The 20,286-nt window shown below is 46.4% G+C and overlaps 1 protein-coding gene across 1 annotated transcript; it reads left to right on the forward strand.

Moving 5' to 3' along the window:
- Window positions 1–13,878: 13,878 nt before the first annotated feature.
- Window positions 13,879–14,599, forward strand: LOC142435826 (thyroid transcription factor 1-associated protein 26-like). Its single transcript, XM_075539924.1, has one exon. The coding sequence runs from the start codon at window positions 13,883–13,885 to the stop codon at window positions 14,597–14,599; it is 717 nt and encodes a 238-aa protein (XP_075396039.1). The 5' UTR covers window positions 13,879–13,882.
- The last annotated feature ends 5,687 nt before the right edge of the window (window positions 14,600–20,286 follow it).

Genomic DNA, 20,286 nt, shown 5'->3' on the forward strand with positions numbered 1-20,286 from the left:
AGAACCCTGACGGGAAGGCCAGGCCCACAAAGAGGCCTCATTGGCCATAACCCAATAGAGAGACTAGAGTCTACCCCTTCACTCTTAATCCTCTCAAGTCCCAAATTGACACCAGATTGTATAACTACAACAGACCACCCCTTGTCCATTTGACATTTTCACAAAATTCTTTAGCCATATATAATTTCAAAACAATAATAGAATCATATCAGTATCTAACAGTATAATATGAAAATGCATACATTTCACTGTGTGCCACCCTCCTTTAAACATAATATTCTGTAAGTGATGAAACAAAAATATCCTATGCTTAACAATTGCAGTTAAGGTACACCCACATATTAATCCTATAATTCTATGAATATATTCCAGTATCTATGAAAGCTTGTAAGCTAGCCACTTCACGCCTTTATCTGGCCCATTTTGGCTATCCAGTTTCTCTACTGCCTACTTCCATCAACCCAGTGCTCTGAGGAGACAATCATATTCTTCAATATAAAGAGTCTTCATGCCAGTTGGAACCTTGTGAAGTCCACATCCACAAGAAAGTCAAAGCAGGACAGTTCGTCTATACAGTCTGCAGCAGTATATACCAGTGCACAGGCTCAACATTCTTCTCTTCATCTGGTCGGGTTCGGGTCAAGTCAATGTGGGCTCCCTCTCTTGGCCTCACCTCAGTGTCCATTGGTCGCATTGCCTTTAGGCCTTGGCCCCATCACCAATTCTCCACAACTCTAGTCTCCTCAGAGTAGGTCATGGACTTCAAACCAGTCAACCTGCTCTCATCTTCTTCTCTACTGCCTGTAAACCAGGTCCATGAGTGTCAATGGTCAGAAGGAACCCGCTGCTCTATTGCTGCTATTCTGCCACTTTCACTCAACAAGCAGATCCAGGTGGTCACCTAGCAATCATGTCAGGCTTCTACAGGCTCCCTTGAATGTTCAGTACTAGAAAGGAGTTTCTTCAGGCTTTGAGATTTTTTCCAGTTTCTGACAAAAACCACTATTCAAAATTCAAATATTACAAAAGTTCCCTTTTAATGCACATGAAGCTCTTCCTCACAGTGGGAGCAGTGCACAGAAATGGACCTTGATGCTGGGCTGCTCCATGCGTGCTTTGGTCAGTTGGGAGCTGCTGATTCACAGATTCACTTCACGTGGATGAAGATGCTTGTTTGCTTCCCCGTGAGTTTATCGCACTTCAACACAGAAGCACCCTGTTCTTGGGTTTTGCCTCTGCCTTGCTCCTAGCACCGCTGGAATAGAAAGATCACAAATGATTTTTTTGTTGTTGTTTCAAAAAACAGAAAAGAAATGCCGTGTACCTGTTAGGTAAGTAGAGGCAGAACTGAGGGTGGTCGCTGTGCATGCCAAACCTCCTCCCCATCACAGACAGTTGAAAGCTACTTCAGGCTGGAAAGATGCACACATTTAGGTCCTTGTGACAGGAAGCAGGTCAACCTGGGCGGGCCCCCATCTAGACCAGGTGGGCTTAATTCAGTCAATGGGGTCAAACAGTACCATCAGCCATGCCTACCAACAGGGTATGGGTGGGGGTCTCAAACCAGCTGTCATGCAACCCAGCGTGCGTGGGCTGTCCAGTCCGCCCCCACTCCCCACGAGCATATTTGCCTCTTCTATCCTTTATAAAGTCACTTGGATCACAAACTAGGTTTCTGCGTTAATTGGTTCTTGTGTGAAGCCAAGGACAGAGGTACATTTCTCCCAGAGAGAGCCCTCACATAACCAAATCAGATTATAGCCTTCAGTGTTAGGGTTCCAACGAATTTTGGGGGAATATCTCAAGTGGTAGTGGTAAGGACACAACTCAATCCATATTATCTCTTTATTTTGCTCAGCCAGATGCTTGCCCTTTGAGCCTGAATTGTTGCAAGGCTTATTACCCCATCAAGTGTTCCCAGAGCAAGCCCTAAATGGGCAGTAGTCACACACAAGGAAGATTTGCAGGGGACACTGTTAAGAATGATTAATGCTTAAGTATTCCTTGTCTCCCCAAATGTACCATCTGACAGAAAATTTGTTAGATCTCTCTCCTGGGAGAGATATACCTCAGTTCTTGAATAAATCTCCTGGTCATAGAAGTCAAATTCCAAGCTTTTCATCCAACATTCATAAAGCTAAATAAATGTTACATAAACCTAAGTTCTCTATCTTGGATAAGACAAAGTAAAACCATGACTTGAGAAGGTTTTCATTGAGGACAGAGACAACTTCAGATATTCTAAGCCTATGAAATTGGTCATGATTCAGGCAACTTGCCAAGGAAGCAGGTAATACCTAGGTGGGAGGTGGAATGAATAAGAACTTGCACTAAGATTCCATTCCATCAGGTGCAGCTGGTGACTTTGGAGGCCCAGAGCAGGCAGTGGGAGAGAGAAGACCAGAGCAGGGGAGGGATGTGATGAGCTGGAGGGTAGAGGGAGGGATTATATATTGTACTGCTGTCACCTCCCACCCCACTGTGACCCTTTAGTGATGTGGGCCCAGGTTTGTGATGCAAGTGGTTTTGAAGGCAGAGGGGACTCAGAGTGCTCAGTTGCCTGAGTGCAACCGCTGTATCCAGAAGATGGAGGAGATTCTCTTTCTGCTGGAACAGAAAAGTGCTTCCTGGCTGACCTACCAATACCCCACCTGGTTCACTGTTTTGACCTTGGGCATCCTGTATGGAGTGGGTTGCTTCTTCCTGGTCCTCCCCTTCCTTCCAAATACTCCACCTGTGCGACCACCCAGGAAAAGGATAAAGGTAAGAAATTCTCAACCCAGCCATAGGAGAGATTGATTTTTCCTTGTTTTATAAATTTTTCCTTTCTTATTAATTTCCTGATAGGGGAAATCTCAAGAAAGAAGAGACCATCAGCCCTGGCTTTGGAATGTTGATGAGGGCTGGTGCGTCCTTACTCAATGTTAGGACATTGTTCATTGCATTAGTATCATTTTATCCTTGCCGGCTTATGTTGATTTTCATTATTTCTGTTGGCTTTCCCTGTTTGTGAAGCACGGGAGGCGTGGAGGCATCATGATCATCATGGACACAAGGGTTGACAGAGTTGCAGGTGGAGAGATCTCATGGCAGAGGGAGGGATTGTGAGATCAGCAGTGTGGAGAACTCCCCCATCGGGATGCTAGGGAGTGAAGGGGGATTGATTTCAAGACGAAAAAATGAAGGAGGCCAGAGGGGACAGAGAGCTTTAGACCTGACTGTGATTACACAACTCCTTTTGAAGGCAATTTAACCATGGAGGGGGGGGTGTTGTTCTAAAATGGATATGGTAATCATTGATTGTACCATTGCCCTTGATCTGATTGAACGACTGAACTATTGACTCGTATGATATGTAAATCATTTGCCAGTAAGATGAGCATTCAAAAATATTTCTCTTTGAAGATCTCAGACCTCCCATCTCTAGTTGTTATAGAGGGCAATAGGTAAAAATCCCCAATATAGTGACGCAGTGGCTGAGGACTAGATGACTATATGTTTCAAAGGGCAGCTCTCATCACTGGGTCCTCAGTCTCTTTCCTTGAGCTCCAGTCTCTGGGCCAAGGCTCCTTTTCTGTCTGGGCTAATTGAGAAAGCATGGCTGACCCCGGGGAGGAAGTGGTCAAGGGCTGGCCCAGAGCTTCAGCCTCCATAATCAAAATCTTGCCCAGCAGAACACCGAGTGCTGAGAGTGTGTACTCTCCGTGAGCAGAGGAAGGCTGACGGAAGAAATGCACTCTAGGTCTCACACAGAAGCTGGTTTCTGGGCTTTAGTCATTCCATGGAGATTGTCATTCTTCTAATCACCAGTAAATGCCTGCAGTTTGTCACAAAGAACAGATGCAGGATTGGATTCCAGCCTGACTTCCTCTCTTGTGCTCCAGCCTCAGGTGGAGACAAGGAGAAGAAGCAGGTCAAGGGACAAAGGTGACGCTCTGAAAGGTAAGGTTCTGCCCATTCAACCAAGCTCTGTAAGCTCTCCTGTCCCCTCCTCTGCAGGATGCCAGTGGCAACAGCCCGTCTCTCTCAGGTAATAATCCTGAACAAAAGGATACTGGGGATGGAAACAGAACCCAGATATTTCCCAGATGTACAGGAGGGGCCTAGGATGGGATGAAGGCTGGCCAAGGTAGGACCCAGTAGGGATCAGTGGGGGTGTCAGGAGCACATTCTGGTGGATTTGGAGGTGGAACATTGAGGGGTAACTGCGATAAGCTGTGTAACTTTGCCAAGGTTCAGATTGCTCACTGAGACCCCACAGACAATATTGGAAACCGATGCTCCTTGAAATGCCAAAGCACCTCCTGCCCGTGGGAGTAAGCTATCATTTGACCTTGAGCTCTGGAGAGTCCAAAGTCCTAAGCGCACAGCCCGTGTGACATTCCTTTCGGTCCTCTGGGAGGGCTGCACCATAACGGTTCTCCTGATTTCCAGCTTTCCGAAGCTTCCTGCAAGAACTATATGGCGCTCAGAACCTGCGTTTGCGTCTTAGGCAGAAGTAAGTAACCTTCCTGCTTCACCGCGGGGTGCATCTTCCAACCAGGGTGCCTGTGTGGCCTCGGGCTGCAGAGCAGCTGGGATGCGCTGGTTTGGGGGACACTTTCAGGGATGGGCAGAGAATGACAGGAGTCCCGGGCAGTGGGGTGGGGCAGGAAGAGCAGGCCATCAAGGCTTGGGGAGGGACTGAGCTTGCACCGACCCTTGCTAGCCTGCTAGGTCTCTTGCCCCTTCAGTCCTCGCTGTAATCTGGTCCTTCTGTCTCCTGCAGCCACTTGGGAAACCCATCTGACACTGGCAGCTTTGGTCAACAGAAAGCTCAAGCCCTCTCTGGTAGCTGGCGAAATAGAGGTACGGCTGAAGTCCACGTCGGTACGCGCGCCCCACACGGTTCTGCGGCTCATCCATTCCGGACACCTAGGTCTCAGAACTCCACCCTTCCACGGGCCCAGATGTGCATCTCAACTTCTCATGTCTTACCCGCCTTGAGTCAATCACCAGACTGCGCACATTCCCGTGAACCTGACAGTCTTTCACCCACACCACTGGTTCTTCCCTCACCCAGTGCCAAACCCCCGGATTCAAAGGCCTACCTGCAGCCTCCAAGCACTCTCTGGGACTCACCACCCCCGCCTCCCACAGGGACTCATTCTCAGAATGACTTGTTGGCAAGGCCCAGGCAGAGCCCATCTCCACACAACCACTGCTCCACACCTGCCATGGCAGCCATCACAAGTCAGGATCCCACAGGCCGCCCTACTACCTCCCCACCCCAGTGTTGGGCAGCTGCCAAGAACATACAGCTTCCCTCCTTGGAATACATTGGGTCTCTGAAAGAGCACTCTACCTGGCACCCCCAAGAAGACACCTTTCGGGAAGGACCCACAAAGAGGCAGGGGGAAGTAGGGAGGCCCACCTTGCTCAACCCCAATGTCCACAAGCTGCTGGAAATAGAAATCACAAAGGCAGAGAAATGGAATATTTGGGAAGAAAAAGGAAAGGGTGTATCAGAATACCATCTGCAGGCCTTAAATATGTTGAAGCCACTCGATGGGGAGCAGATCACTGCACCTCCCCATCCCTTCTGGAATGCCAGCAGTAAAGCAGAGCAGATACCCAGCCCCCAGAAGCATTTTCCACAAAAATTCAGTGAGTTTTTCTGGGGTCTACCTTTTCTGCACAGCGAGTCTCTGGCAGTTGCTCTCAGGGTCTCTGGATCCACCCTAGAGTTTTCCACTGTCTTATTTAATGAAATTCCTAATGCCTTACCAGCTCAAATGCAAGCTAAAGAGTACCCACTCTTGTTGCAACGTCACTCCTTGCCCTACACTGAAGGCCGATTCCAACTTTTACTTCCAATTGCATGCCAAGCCCAGGCCCCACCGGCGGCTACAGTCCTGACTCCGCCCGGTCCACAGCCCCGTGGCCCACTCGCAGTACCTTTTCCTCCTCCACACAAGAGTCCCTGTGATGAATCCTGTCTTCCCGTCCACACTAAGTCCCAATCACGCGTTCCAAATTCACTTCAACAGCTGGAAAGCCATTTTTTAAAGAAACAACAGGAAAGTGAGAGTTCTTTACCCTTTATGATGCCACGACCCCAGGAAGCTTTTTGTCTTCGCAGCCCCACAGATCCCCAGGATAATCAGAAGGTCCAGACCCCAAAGACAGACCGCAATCTTCCTGGCTGCTTGAAGCAATCGGAGCTCCACCGCCAAGAGAACTTCCCTCAATTGCAGGGGCCCCTTGGCAATGGGACTCTTGAGTCTATGACACTAAAGCAACCTCAGGAAAAATGGCCAGGGACTTGTCTGGATATTAAGCAGCCCGAATGTTCCTGCTCCACACCTGAGACAAGCAGGGGAAGAATGTAATGAAGACGGTGTCCCCAGGAAGATGCACACACCCTGGACCGTCGCTTGCGTGCTGCAGAGCCGGTGTCCAGCTGAGGAACAACTCGGTCAATGGACAAGGGAATTACTTGAGGAAAATATCCAAATGTAATCTATCTATCCGTGGATCAGGAAACTACTGCCCAAAAGGAACTCCGGGAGCCGACTCAAAGGAGTTAAGTGATTTGAGGATACACAAGGGGATTAGCACAGGAACTTACACCCTAAGGGGTCCAAACAAAATCCTACTGGAAAACACCCTGAATGTCCACATGTGCAGGAAGGTTGAGCAGATTAGAAAGGATCAGATCCCTGGCATTGTTTGCCGTTCATGTCTTGCGACCACGCATGCTTTGTCTATTTCCCTGACCCATCCACGTGTTGTCAATGTGGCCTCCTGGGGAGAGCTGGGAGATCTCCTGAACACAACGCAGAGCCTTTCCTTTCTCAGCCCGGGCACTCAACAGGTACTGGACTCGCATATCGTAAGGCTCCAAATGAGGCAGAGGTGGTGCATGCCCCTCAAAGTCCTTGAGCCCACAAACCTCTGTAGGACAAGAAAAGACAACGCAGTGTCCCTTCCACAGTCCACCTGCTTAGCCACCCCTAAGTCTTCAACTAACCAAGTAACTGAGGCTGTCAAGTCCTGGGAGAACCCTGTCAGGCAGACTGGGGAGAGAGAGTGACCACAAAGAAATCAAGCCCTACCCTGGAGAGTCCTTTTGCTGATTGCTCCCCTACAGAGGAGCCTGTTCAGGGAACCCCAGCCTACCCCCCACTTGATAATGACAGTGGATGCTCATTGGCCCTCAGGCAGCCGTTTCCAGCCTTCATGCCCAGTATCCTTGGCAGAACCTTCCAGAATGAAAGTGTCCAGAGAGAGAGCCTAGAGCAAACCTCAAATCCAGTACTGACCAGCAAGGGGTCAAGGAAAGAGGGTGCTAGTTGTGCCCCAGGAGGCCCCAGATTGGAAGTGAACTCTGAATGCCCATCTTCAAGAGCCAAAGAGACAGGGTTGGTGGTGGTCAAGAAGTCTTCTTCAACAGAGCTAGACAATTTCAAAACCAGTGTGCTGGCAAAATCTCAAACCAATGATGTGGACCGGGGGTGCTTCGAGGCTCTAGGATGTAGTAAACGTTTCCTGCTACCTGGAAAGTGTGCTCCAGTTCCTGAAAAGCCAAGCCTTACAGCACGAGTGTGCAGTGAGATTAAGCTCCAGGTGGACGTAGAGGCAGAGGGTGGTTCTCCATGCTGTCCTGTAGACGGGCCCCTTCAGGACTGTACCACTGATGTGCTCACTGCCACCAATGCTTTGCCTTCTCAGGTGGTCCATTGCCGCCCCCAGCATTTGTTCACTGGGGATAAGCCAATATGTCAAGGGCCAAGTGGCTTCGTGGTGGCTAGAGCAAGTTACATGGGGCAGCAGAAGCTCAAAAGCCCCAACCTTCAGGACCCCTCGACAAGGAGAAGGAAGGATGCTGTTCCCACTGACAAGAGGGAGACCCATAAATGGCCTAATCCAGAAGAGCATGGAAAAGGATTAGCGGGAAGAGGCATCTCCCAAGTCTGTGGGTTAAGCCAGCCTGTGCAAGACAAGGCATTGGCTGAGTGCCTTGAGATCAAGTCCTCAAAGCTCCCACCAGAGAAGGGACAGCTTCCTGCTGAGGGCCACTGCAAAAAATGGAGGAAGCACTTTGTCCAGTGGATTTGCTCCAGCAAATAATCTACAGGACACGGTGATCCTTTGCAAAAAGGAAAGCCCGTATTACACTGTGGTCACAGCCTTAGGCCCCTTCAAAGACAACCAGTGTCTCCTAACAAGGTCACGGAGGCTCAGGTGCTCACGACAGATGTTGGCCAAGTCCTAGAGGGGACACCAGGCTGTCAACAGGAGTATCTTGCGTCAATGTCAAGTTCACGAAAAGAAGCGCAGGCCTCAGTTAATGGATGTTCCTCCACATGTGGGGCTCCTTTCTTTGTAGAACACAGGAGAGTGGCAAGTGTGAGACCCTGCCTCCACCAGGCGATACCTGACTGCCAGAGCCTTCCCACCACGAGCACCTGTATCAGGGATGTATTCACAAATTTCTGTCTGTTCAAGGGATTCAATGTCAGAAGCCACACTCAGGCATTGCCCCCCAGGGTGTTTGTGTGCCCAGTCAGCTTCCAGCAGCACAGGCGGAGGAGGTGGGCTTACTCCAGTTACCCTTACCACTGCCCACGTCACTGTCTTCAAGAATATGTCTTATCTGGCAAATTAGAAGACGCTTCTTCTGCTCTGATTAGTAGGAAAGTATCCATGCCAGCCACTTTAGCCTGTTCTGCACAGGCTAATGGCTTCTCTCAGCCATGATATTCATTGTTCCATAATAGAGATTTTCCCCCTCCTACATTAAAGTGTGACTTCTGTGCTGCATGGCGGGATCTAGAGGGGGTGTCATGTGTGTTAGTCTGTGTAGACTAGAGAAACAAAATTCACACACTCATATTTTATGAGTTTTATATAAAGGTTAAGTGAACATTGAAAAGCATCCCAACCCAATTCAATCTAAGACCACCAGTCCAATAGTATCCCATGTGTCTGACACCAATCTACAAAGTCCTCCTCACAATCCAAAAACACACGGGGAGACAATGACTGCAGGAGGAAATTGTAGTCCGTGCGCTGGCAGGTTCTCCATGAGGCTGCTGCAGAAACCAGGGCTGCAACAGGGTAGGTCCATGCGGCTTCTCCTCAGGGATCTCCCAGGAAATGAGTCTTTCCAGCTGCTTTAGGGACCTAACAAATGCATATCCACCCTGGTGGCACTATCAGAGAGCAAGAGACCAGAAAGGCTAGGCTCACAGAGCCATTGATCTCCCTGCCTTTCAATTAACCCCACATGAGTTCATTGACGAGGTTGGCATAATATACCTTTAACTATGTTAGATACTGCGTCTCCTTCTCTGAGTGCTAGCTCTGACTTCTCAAAGGGCAGGGCTCTGGAGGAGGTTTTCAGCAGTGTTTCCCACCCACTTCCATCCCAAGTTCTTCATTTTGCACCTCTTATGACTTATGGTAACACCCCTACTGTGAAAACCTCAGAAGGTCCCAAAACAGTGAAGAATGTTCCCTGGTGCCATTACTTTGTCTTCAACGTTATGTGGCTGCAGTTGATAGGTTTTGAGAGGCGCAATCCAGCCAAGAAATTCCATCGCAGGCTCCAGAAGAGGTTTAGACCAAAGTAGCGTCTCATGGTACCAAGCAGGCATGAGACATGTGGCGGCCTGTCTAAGTCCCACATGTGCATTTGATGAAGGCTGCCAAGTTTGGCATGGAGGTTCCGCCTCAATACACCTGTCACAAAATGTGAAATGACATCTTTTGCTACCTTTGCCTCTCTCCCAGCCTAGGGTAACCTCCAGGATGGAAGTCCCAGGTCTGACACATGTGGGTGGGAACTGCTAGGGAGGCTGCCAGCGGGGGACTATTCTCACCCACTGCACCAAGGGAAAATCTGGTTCACAGCTCACATGCCTTCCTCTGTATATAAACGCGGAGAAGGAGCAACAGCTTAGGCTGAGTGGTACAGGATGAGTGTCTGTGTAATAACCACTAATGGTTAGGCACCATGGACACAGGGTAGGGAAGGATACAGTGAAGAAGAATATAAAGTGTTGGAAGTAGCAAAGGCGGCCAAAGAGCATGAGGATCCCCAGAAATGATGCAAGACACAAGCAGAGCTAACACAGGCTTACAAAGGGGAATCGGCCAGGTGCTTCACCCCAGCTTTAGCTAGCTGCCCCCACAGCAGAACTTTATCTCCTACAGAGAGCACTAGGTTGTATAGCAAAGGCACAGTTTTCAAGCAGGGAAGGTTACTTTCTCAATACTATCTTAGTGGGGCGACAAACTGTTATTCTACTTGATTTCCATCTCCTGTGTGGTGGAAGAATGAGTGTATAACCAGGGTGGGGTAGAGTGGGGATGAGACAATAACAGGGATGCCAGGACTCAGGAAACATGACCCCAGGCTTTTGGGCTTCACACATGCACACACACACGTGTCCGCGCTCAAGGAATGTTCTCACGAAACAAGACCCAAGGCTGGTGGTCTTCACATGCACACATACGCGTGCGCACACACACACATACATGCTCTAGGATTGTTCTCAGCAAACATGACCCCAGGCTGGTGGTCTTCACACACACACACACACACACACACACACACACACACACACACGCTCTAGGAATGTTCTCAGGAAACATGATCCCAGGCTGGTGGTCTTCACACACACACACACACACACGCACGCACGCACGCATGCTCTAGGAATGTTCTCAAGAAACATGATCCCAGGCTGGTGGTTTTCACACACACACTCACACGCAAACTCTAGGAATGTTCTCAAGAAACATGACCCCAGGCTGGTGATCTTCCCACACACGGACGCACACACACACACACACACACACACACGTGCACGTGCTCTAGGAATGTTCTCCGGAGAGAGTGGCTTCTAAGGACTGAGTGCTGCAAAGAAAGTCACAACTGGGAGCAGCCTTCCCTTCCCCTAGAGACTCCTGGGAAATCAGGATGTGCACGGAGATTAGACATCACGTGTCTTGATAAGGGAAAACAGTTCAATAGTGGTCAGTGTTTCCTCTGTGCTTCTAACACAGGGTTTTATTTCCTGGGCACCAGATTATAGAAGGAGGCGCAGGAGGGCCCCCCAAAATATGATTAGTTGATCCGCTAGAGTAAATTCTCATGTGCTTAAAAGAACACCCTGGTGGGCCAGGGTTTACTGTTTACTGAACTAAACAGTAAAGGATGGCGAGGAAGACATCCACTGAGCCTTGACCTCCATGCCTCAGTCAGGACACCAAGTGTGTGTGTGTGGGGTGGGGGGGGGACTGACACCCGTGGTGGAGGAGGGAATTGGACATAGGCCCCAGAGACTGCTGGTACAGCAGCATGATGTTGTTTCTGGAGTCCTGATTGTGCCAAGGCAGCCTCTGGAGTGTCTGTGGCAGTAAAAAATCAGATTCTGGATCTGCAGAGCCTGGATCTGGGGCCTCTTGGGTAGCAGGTAGCTTGGGTGTGTTCCTAGGGAGTGTGAAGAGCTGGACACCGGACTACCCGCTGCTGAACCCTACCGTTCGTGCTAGGTAAGTGCACGGAGATGGAGAGAAGACCCTGAAAGAACAGCAAGGGGTGCATGAACCAAGCCCCTTCCCTTTCCCCTGCCACCAGGTCCTCTTATATGGTGCTGTGAGGTCAAACAAAGGGAAGCCCACTCAGACCTGCAGAGACCTCAGCGAAACACCTGCCCCCCAACCCCCACAATTCAGCAGACATCTCACAAGGACACTCACACATACCCGAGAGAGAAACCTCACACACATACTTCCTTGGAGACTTCCAGAGAGACTCAGAGGCCTCGCACAGAGACTTCATATGAAGTTCTCAGCATCCTTTATGGAGACTTCTCAGAGACCTCACAAGGACCTTACACAAAGCCCTCCCACATAGCTCACTGCCAGCACGGGAGAATTAGCAGCCACTGTCCACCCCTGAGCTCCTGGAAACTTTCACACATTGTCTGCAGTGCCCCACATGCTTGTGCATCTTTGTCCTCATAGCCTTGCTTGGGAACAACAGAATCACAAACTGCACGTAGTTCTGTGCAAATTTTCCCCACTGAAACGTTTTCACTAGCCTAAACTCTGAAGTGTAGTTTACAATTGAAATACAAGTAAAACTGCCAACACCAAATGAGAGTGTGATTTTAGATGGTGTGCAGTCAAATGTCGTCCGCCACACTTTTACTTTTGCTTCGGACAAATTCCTGAATTGGTGGGGAAGTGACTGACTACTTTGGAAGCAACAGAATAGTCCATCAAATGGGCTTCAGGACTCAAATAAATAAATATACATCTGATCTGAACTCAAACTCATTCCCCAAGGGGCTCATGAAACTAATTTTTTTGGAAGAGTGAAGGAACCCACATGAAAATAACAAAATTTACATCACATTGTGTCTGTCTGGCTCAATTTCTCAATGAAACAGCTGTCATATCTTAAGATATTCAGGGCAACATTCCTTTTATAGCTCTGTCGACATAATTAATATGATTTTTCCGTGAAATGTAATATTTCTAAGTTATGCAAAGTCCTAATGTTTATCTACCACAACAAACTGATAATATTTCGAAGGATGAAGAAATAGATTAAGAAATAATAATTAATGAAATACACATTTTCAGGTAGTACCATTTACAATAGCCAAGTGTAAATGAAAATATCTATATCTATACTTGAATAAAAAACAACAGATTTATATGAGGAAAACTACAGAAATTACAAGAAATCAAGTGTGACCTCAGCAAATGGGATAATATCCCATGCTCCTTGACCAGACGACTCAATGTAGTACAGTTATCAGTTCTACTCAAGGCACTAGACAAGTTTAATTCACTCCTGACAAAATTACCCTCATCTTTCTTCAAAGAATTGCAAAAACACTGATTACTAACTTCATATGGTAAGGGCATAGGTCAGGGGTTGAACCTACAAACTTCTCCTTGGTAGAAAGATAAAACTGTTCTCATAAAAGACTTAAACCTACAGAAGCCCTTTGTAGGCTGGCTTTGAGTTGGAATTTTGGGGTCATTTAGGATTTTTTTGTGGCATGTGATTTTTAGGGCTTTAAGGTCATTTATTTTTTTTGCGCATTAGGGTAGTTTGGGCTTTAAGGGTGTTTTATAAGGTTTAAGGGAGTTTTCAAGGGATTTAGGGGTGATTTTTTGGAGTGTATAGGTATTTTTTAGCAGGTAGGGGTGTTTTTAGTGATCTTACAGGGTTTCTTAGAGATTTTAGGGTATTTTAAAATATTTTATGTGTTTTTCCCCAGCATTTTATGTTTTGTTGGGGCTTTCATGTTGTCTTCAGGGCATTTATGTGGTTTTGGAAGTTCATGGTTTGGGAATCTTCTAGGGATATGATTTGGAAGTTCCACATGTTTTGGGAGGCATTTAGTGTGTTATTTGTGGCTTCAGAGTGTTATTTGAATTTTAGGGAATATTATGGCTTTTCAGACATTTTAAGGCTTTTAGGGTGATTTTAGTGTTTAAGGGTGTTTATTAGGCTTATATGTGTTTTTATGGCTTTTAGTGTTTTGTTAAAATTTTAGGGTGCTTCTTAAGGCATTAGAGTGTTTGGGGGGATTAGGTTTTGGTTTTCAGGGCTTTAGGGTTTTGTTGGATTATTTTTTGCTTTCATGGTGAATTCATGTCTATTAGGCTGTTGGACTTTTACAGGGTTTTATAGTGCTTCGGGTTGCTTTGTAGGGATGTTCTTGGGGTTTTAAAAGACTTTTAGCGTGTTTTTAGGGCTTCACGTGTTCTTTATTTTGCGTTTTAAGGCATTTTCATAATATTAGGGCATTTATTATGTTTTCGGGACGTAAGGAGTTTTTTTTAAGACTTATGGCGCGAGGCCTCCGCCATGGCGCCGGTGAAGCTGCGCGCCGAGAGTCGGGGTTTGCGTGGCGAAGCGCTTTCTCCAGTGGAAGTCACGAAGAGGGACTTGAAACAGAGAAGGTGGCGATCGAATCATCCGAAGGCTTTTTCGGGGAGCGTCCGCGAGGGGCAAGGCTTTGCACTTCGAAGAAAGCTAAAGATTCAGCAAAGTTACAAGAAATTGCTTTGGAAGGAAAGAAAGTTTCAAACCTCACGGGAATCCCAGTTCACAGATCAATACCCAGACCACCTGAAACATCTCTATTTAGCTGAAGAAGAAAGGCTCAAGAAACAAATCAGAAAAGTTCGCCAGCCTTTGCCAGAAGGACAAGTTGCACCACCTTTGCCAGAAGATCACGCCAGCCTTGACCAGGCTGTGTCTGAGGAACAGTGCAGTCTGGACCATCCTCTGCCAGAAGAACATTGTAGCACCGCAGTAAACTCCTTTGCTACCCTAAAGACAAAGAGGAAGAAAACATCCAATCAGAAAGCACAGGAAGAAAATTCACAGATCCAAGCCAAACGTGCTGCTAAGAAACAGGAATTTGAGCGGAGGAAACAGGAGCGAGAAGAAGCTCAAAGACTCTACAAAAAGAAGAAAATGGAAGTGTTCAAAATATTAAGCAAAAAGACTAAAAGGGGCCAACCAAATTTGAATTTACAAATGGAATATCTTCTTCAAAAAATACAAGCAGGGAATTAAATCAGATACATCCTTAATCAGTGGCTGAAGCATCTGCATATGTCGACTATTTCTGAATGGACAAGGGGACTTCAAATCTTCCAAGGGAAAGTTCCATTGTCTTTTCAGTACATCTTTCACAAACTTTTTGAAACTTTCTTGTGCAATGTGCCTCTTAACAGCCAGCTAAATATATGAGCATAAACTGTATTGCTAAGTTACACTAAGTGTAAAATGTTGCAAATGCTCTTTTTTTAAAGGACATTTTCTATACAGGTTGTACATTATAGGACTTGTTTTAATTTGTTTCTAAAGAAAAATAGATTGAAGAACCGAAAGCACCTTCTATTTGGGAGCAGACTCAAACATAAATACTTTTGTAATATGTAAAGTAAGTACAAAATGTTTTATAGGAACAGCTTTAATGCAGTGCTTCAATTTACACAGTGTTCAGCAATTGCGATCTGCGATTCATTTCAACAATGGAGGCCAACAGTCCTGCTTTGCTTTTATTTTAAATTAAGTGCATTTTGCTGGGAGATGGACTTTCTAGAAATATCAGGGCAGAGATTTTATTCAGGACAAGTAGTGCTGCAACTACCTTGTGGCCCACTATATAAGGATATGATCTCTAAGAGCAGATGTGGGCATAAGGACTCAGTCATTAGTTGTAAATATTTCCTGAAAGAAATGAAATACTTTCTTAATCTTTGGTCATTCAGATAGTCATGTAAACCAGTAGTGTTGCAACAAGAATTAAGCTTTCCAGATCTGTGCAACTGTATTGTAAGAACACTGTCACTGAAATGTGTCCCCTGTTGGTGCCCTTGGGAACTAAGGCAAGTACTGGGATGTTTCTTCTGCTTATTTCTTGGCAATCATTGAAAAACATGTTGGCAACAATCATTGCAAGCAAAAGGTTTGTAATAACAGTCATTTAAAAATTGTGATTGCGTAATGAAATGTTAAAAGTGGTAACGAATGTCGCCTGAAACTGCATTACAGCTGTAGTAGGACTTCCATGTACACTATCAATTGATTCTCCATTCTAAAATGCAATGGGGAGAAAGACCTGCGATCTTTACTTTGGGAAAAGCAGCCACATAACTGAAGGGGAAGCCAGAGAGATTACTTTGGCACGATCCCAGCTTATTGCATTGACAGACAGAATGCAGTAGGAGATGCTGAGTTTATTAAAGAAGGTTGCACAAGATAGGTTACCCTTTTACACTTCTCACACAAATTGTCCACTGACATTAGTTACACTGTGTCGACCTTCTTCCAGATTGCACCTCGTTTGTTCCCTTTGCAGTATGTTTCCCTTCCTCCTCCTCTTCATTTTTGCTTCTGAGAAATTGTTGACCTTTCGTTTTCAAATAGATTGGTTTTCAAACAAAGGTACCACTCACATCATGGAGTAGCCTTTGTGTACTATTTCAATAAAGGGTGATTTCACAGGATAAAAAAAAAATTAGACTTATGGCGCATTAGGGTGTTTTAGAAAGCCTTTTACCATGTATTTAATGGTCTTAAGATGTTTTAGAGAGTCTTTAGGGGTGGTCTTAGCATTTTAGAAATATTTTAGACGTTTTAGGGTTTTTAAGGCATTTATAGTGTTTTTAAGACTTTTAAGGTGTTTTTAGAACACGGCTGACAGGTACACACTATTTCAATCAGGCTCTGGTTAGTGCCTCTCAATCAATTGGTGACATGGGAGTCTGGATAATGGATTACCTTTACTCTGCAGATGAGAAAACTCACTCAAAAAGACACAGGTGTTGACCCACAGGCACACAACTGGTTAACAACAAAGACATATTCACAACCAGTGTTGGGAGCCAGAGCCCTAAGCCCCACATACCTGTCCCCAGCCGAACAGTCAATCTATCCTGAACCATCAAATGATCTGAGCAGATCCTCCCACCCAACTCCCCTTCCCATGCCAAATATTTTATTTCAGAGGATGGCAGTGAATCTGCAGCTCTGAGAGAGGGACATATCTGATCGGAGCACATGGAGCAGATGAAGGGGGAGGAGGGGAATGTGGAGCACATCCTGGCACACCAGGACTTGAGGATGATGTTCCCACTCAGAGAATCCAGTCCACATAGAAGACCACATGGCCAGCCCCACGATGAGACAAGACACCCCTCAAAGACCCATAGCCTTAGAGGGGACAACACTGAAGACTCAGTGTGGGAAATGCGCCCGAACTAATCCTGCCACACCGAGGCATAACACTAAGGGGGTACAGCAGAAGAGAAAGAAAACGAAGCACCAAGGTCTCCAGGGAATGCCAAAGGATGACTTTGGGGCCAGTACTTGGTACACCAACAGACTGGACTGGAAAACACTCTTAAAGGCCAACAAACCGACCTTGAACTAACGATGAGCCACTTCTTTCTTGTTGAGTTGTTTTCTTTCATTGTCATTGGATTTTGGTTGTTTTGTTGCTTTTAGTGCTTGGTTTTGCTCTGTTTTGTTTTGTGTATGTTATTACATCTACAGGTCTGTCTAAATAAGATAGGCTGGATGAACAATCTGGAGGAGAGAAAACAGGACCAACACTTCTGGGGAGACATGGGAGAGAGGGAGGTGTGGGGAAAGGTAGTAGTGTTAAGAAACCCAGAGAAAAGGGAAGAACAGGTGATGCAAATCAGTGGTGACGGGGATGTAGGAGGCCTGGTAGGGAGTGATCAAGGGAAATGGAACCAATGGAACCAAGAGGAATTACTGAATTACTGAAGCACAAATGAAAAGTGAGCATGGCAGTGGGCCCAAGAGGCAAATCAAAGGGAATAGAAAAGCAAGCTAGGAAGCAAGGGTCAATTATAGAGGTTTAAAAAAAGGCATGTACATATTTAAATATATGAGAATGGGGAAATAGATCTATGTCCCTATATTTATAGGTTTTGTATTAAGGTAGCAGATGGACATTGGGCCTCCGCTCAAGGACTCCCTCGTTGCAAAAATACTGTTCTATTGAATTGGCATTCTATGATGCTCACCTTCCCTACACGATCACTGAACACAAAGCAGGTACATAAGCAAATGTGGTGAAGAAAGCTAATGGTGCCCAGCTATCAAATATATAGCATGTGAGGTCTTAAAGGCTTAAAGGAAAACAAGCGCCCATCTAGCTCAGAAGAAACAAAGCCCACATGGAAGAAGCACACCAGCTTGTGCGATCATGAGGTTTTGAAAAGATTTGGTAGCAGGCATCAACAGAACAAAAAAAATCTTATCCTTGCGAATGAGCGGGGAGTGCTGGGTACAGACACAAAGCCCATTTACAGTCCTCTGGACATCCCTATCAGAAGGGTGTCAGGGAGGAGATAAACCAAGACAGGTACCAGATAATAACGATGAAACGCAGCTTTCCCCTAGTTCCTACATGTTTCCTATCTCCCACTATCATGATCCCAATTCTAATTTAGAAATCAGGCTAGACTAGAGAATGTACACTTGGACAGATAGGAACAGGAAACATGGGGAATCCAGGGCAAGGCACAGAAGGCCTAACCAGGTATCACCAGTTTCTGTTGCAGGCCCTCAGTGGAACAGCTAGAAAACCTATGAATTTATCTAAGGTCAGTGAGAATTTTCAGGCTCTTACAAGAGAATGTCTGCGTGCCTTTTTAGAGTGACTGATGGAAGCCTACGGGCTTTATATCCCTAACGGCCTGGAGGCCCCGAGAACAGGAGGGCAATAAGTATTGCCTTTATTACTCAGTCTGCCTCAGACATGAAAAAGAAGTGGGAAGGGTTTGACGGGAAAAATCTTAGTGATTTGGTACAAGTGGCTCAGCGGGTGTGTAACAACAGAGATGATCCTACCACGACAGAGACAAAGAAACTAGTTAAAATACTAGTAATTGCCATGAGAGACCCCAGAGACTCAGGAAAAGGAGAGCATGGCCTACTTACGGAGAGACTGACCTGTGGGCACCGCCAAGCCATGGGGCAGGATCAATGTGCCTACTGCAGGAAAGAAGGACATTGGAAAAATCAGTACCTTGAATACCCCAAGAGAAGCAGACGACCCTCCAATAGAGAGGACGGGCCTCATCCACACCTAGAAAATCCCAAGCAAGAGACAATAATGCTTGAAGAAGCTGAATGAAAGTGTCAGTGCTCTGTTTCACTTGGTCCCCAGGATCCCAGGCTAACTGTCCAAGTAGGAGGCCAGCCAGTCAATTTCTTAGTGGACACAGGGATTACCTTCTCAGGTTCAGAAAAGAGTACAGGCAAATTGTCAAAAGGGAAAATTTGAATTACTGTCAGCATATGATTGCTTCCAAAAAAAACTCACACCAGAAGATTTGCATGGAGGTTAGGTAGGTTTCTCAAGACATCATGATAAAAAATATCTGTCTGCCCTTTGTCCCAGTTAGCCATATGATTTTTATGGCACTGGCCCCTGGCTTGGCTGTTGAGCCAGGGAAACTGTTTTTGCAGGACGTGAGACGGTGGCCTGTGGCCATCAGTGGAAGGACAAAATCTCCACAGTGGTCTTCCTGCTTCAATATGGAGCCACCTATATCACCTTTCGGACATTATTGTTGTCCTGGGCTCAGAATCGCCACCCCAGGTCTAGAAGGCACCTAACAGATCCACACTATTTGAATCAGGCTCTGGTTAGCCCCTATCGATCACTTGGTGACATGGGAGTCTGGACAATGGAGTACCTTTACTTTTCGGATCAGAAAACTAACTCAAAAAGACACAGGTGTTGACCCAGAGGCACACAACTGGTTAAAAACAAAGCCAAACTTACAACCATTTTCTGGAGCCAGAGTTCTGAGCCCCTCGTGGCTGTGCCCAGCCGAGCAGTCCCTCTCTCCTGGACACACCAAAGATCTGAGCAGATATTCCCCACAACCCCTCCCAAAGATTTTATTTCAGAGGATAGCATTGAATTTGCATCTCCTGGACAGAGACATTATCTGATCAGAGCACACAGAGATGAAGGGGAGAAGGGGAGAGTGGAGCACATCCTGTCCCACCAGACCTTGAGGATGATGTTCCCACTCAGAGAAGTCAGTTCACATAGAAGACCACATGGCCAGCCCCACGATGAGACACAATGTCCCTCAAAGACCCATAGCCCTAGAGGGGACAACACTGGAGACACAGTGTGGGAATTACCCCAAAACTGATCTCGCTACACCGAGGCATAACACTAAGGGGGTACAGCAGAAGAGCAAGTAAAAGGAGCAGCAAGATCCCAAGGAAATGCTAAAGGTGGACTTTAGGGTCAGGGTTTGGTGCCCCAAAAGACTGGACTAGAAAACACTTCTAAAGGCCAACACATAGTCCTTAAACTATCTATGAGCTTTTCTATCTTGTTGACCTTTGTTTTCTTTTATTGTCATTGGATTTTTGTTGTTTTGTTTATTTTGCTGCTTGGTTTTGTTCATTCTTGTTTTTGTGCATGTTATTACCTCTACAGGTCTGTCTAAATAAGATAGGCTGAACGAACAATCTGGAGGAGAAAAAAAAACAGGACTAGCACATCCTGGAGGACATGCGAGAGAGGGAGGTGGGAAGAAAGGTAGTGGTGTTAAGAATTCCAGAGACAAGGAAACAACAAGTGATGGAAATCGGTGGTGAGGGGGATGTAGGAGGCCTGGTAGGGCGTGATCAAGGGTAATGTAACCAAGAGGAATTACTGAAACACAAAGGAAGACTCAGCATGGCAGTGGGCA

The sequence above is a fragment of the Tenrec ecaudatus genome (assembly GCF_050624435.1).
Source record: "Tenrec ecaudatus isolate mTenEca1 chromosome 2 unlocalized genomic scaffold, mTenEca1.hap1 SUPER_2_unloc_1, whole genome shotgun sequence".
Classification (NCBI taxonomy): Eukaryota; Metazoa; Chordata; class Mammalia; order Afrosoricida; family Tenrecidae; genus Tenrec; species Tenrec ecaudatus.

Bases quoted from the DNA above. Each gene is read 5' to 3' on its own strand.
- LOC142435826 (XM_075539924.1), top strand. From the start codon at position 13,883: ATGGCGCCGGTGAAGCTGCGCGCCGAGAGTCGGGGTTTGCGTGGCGAA.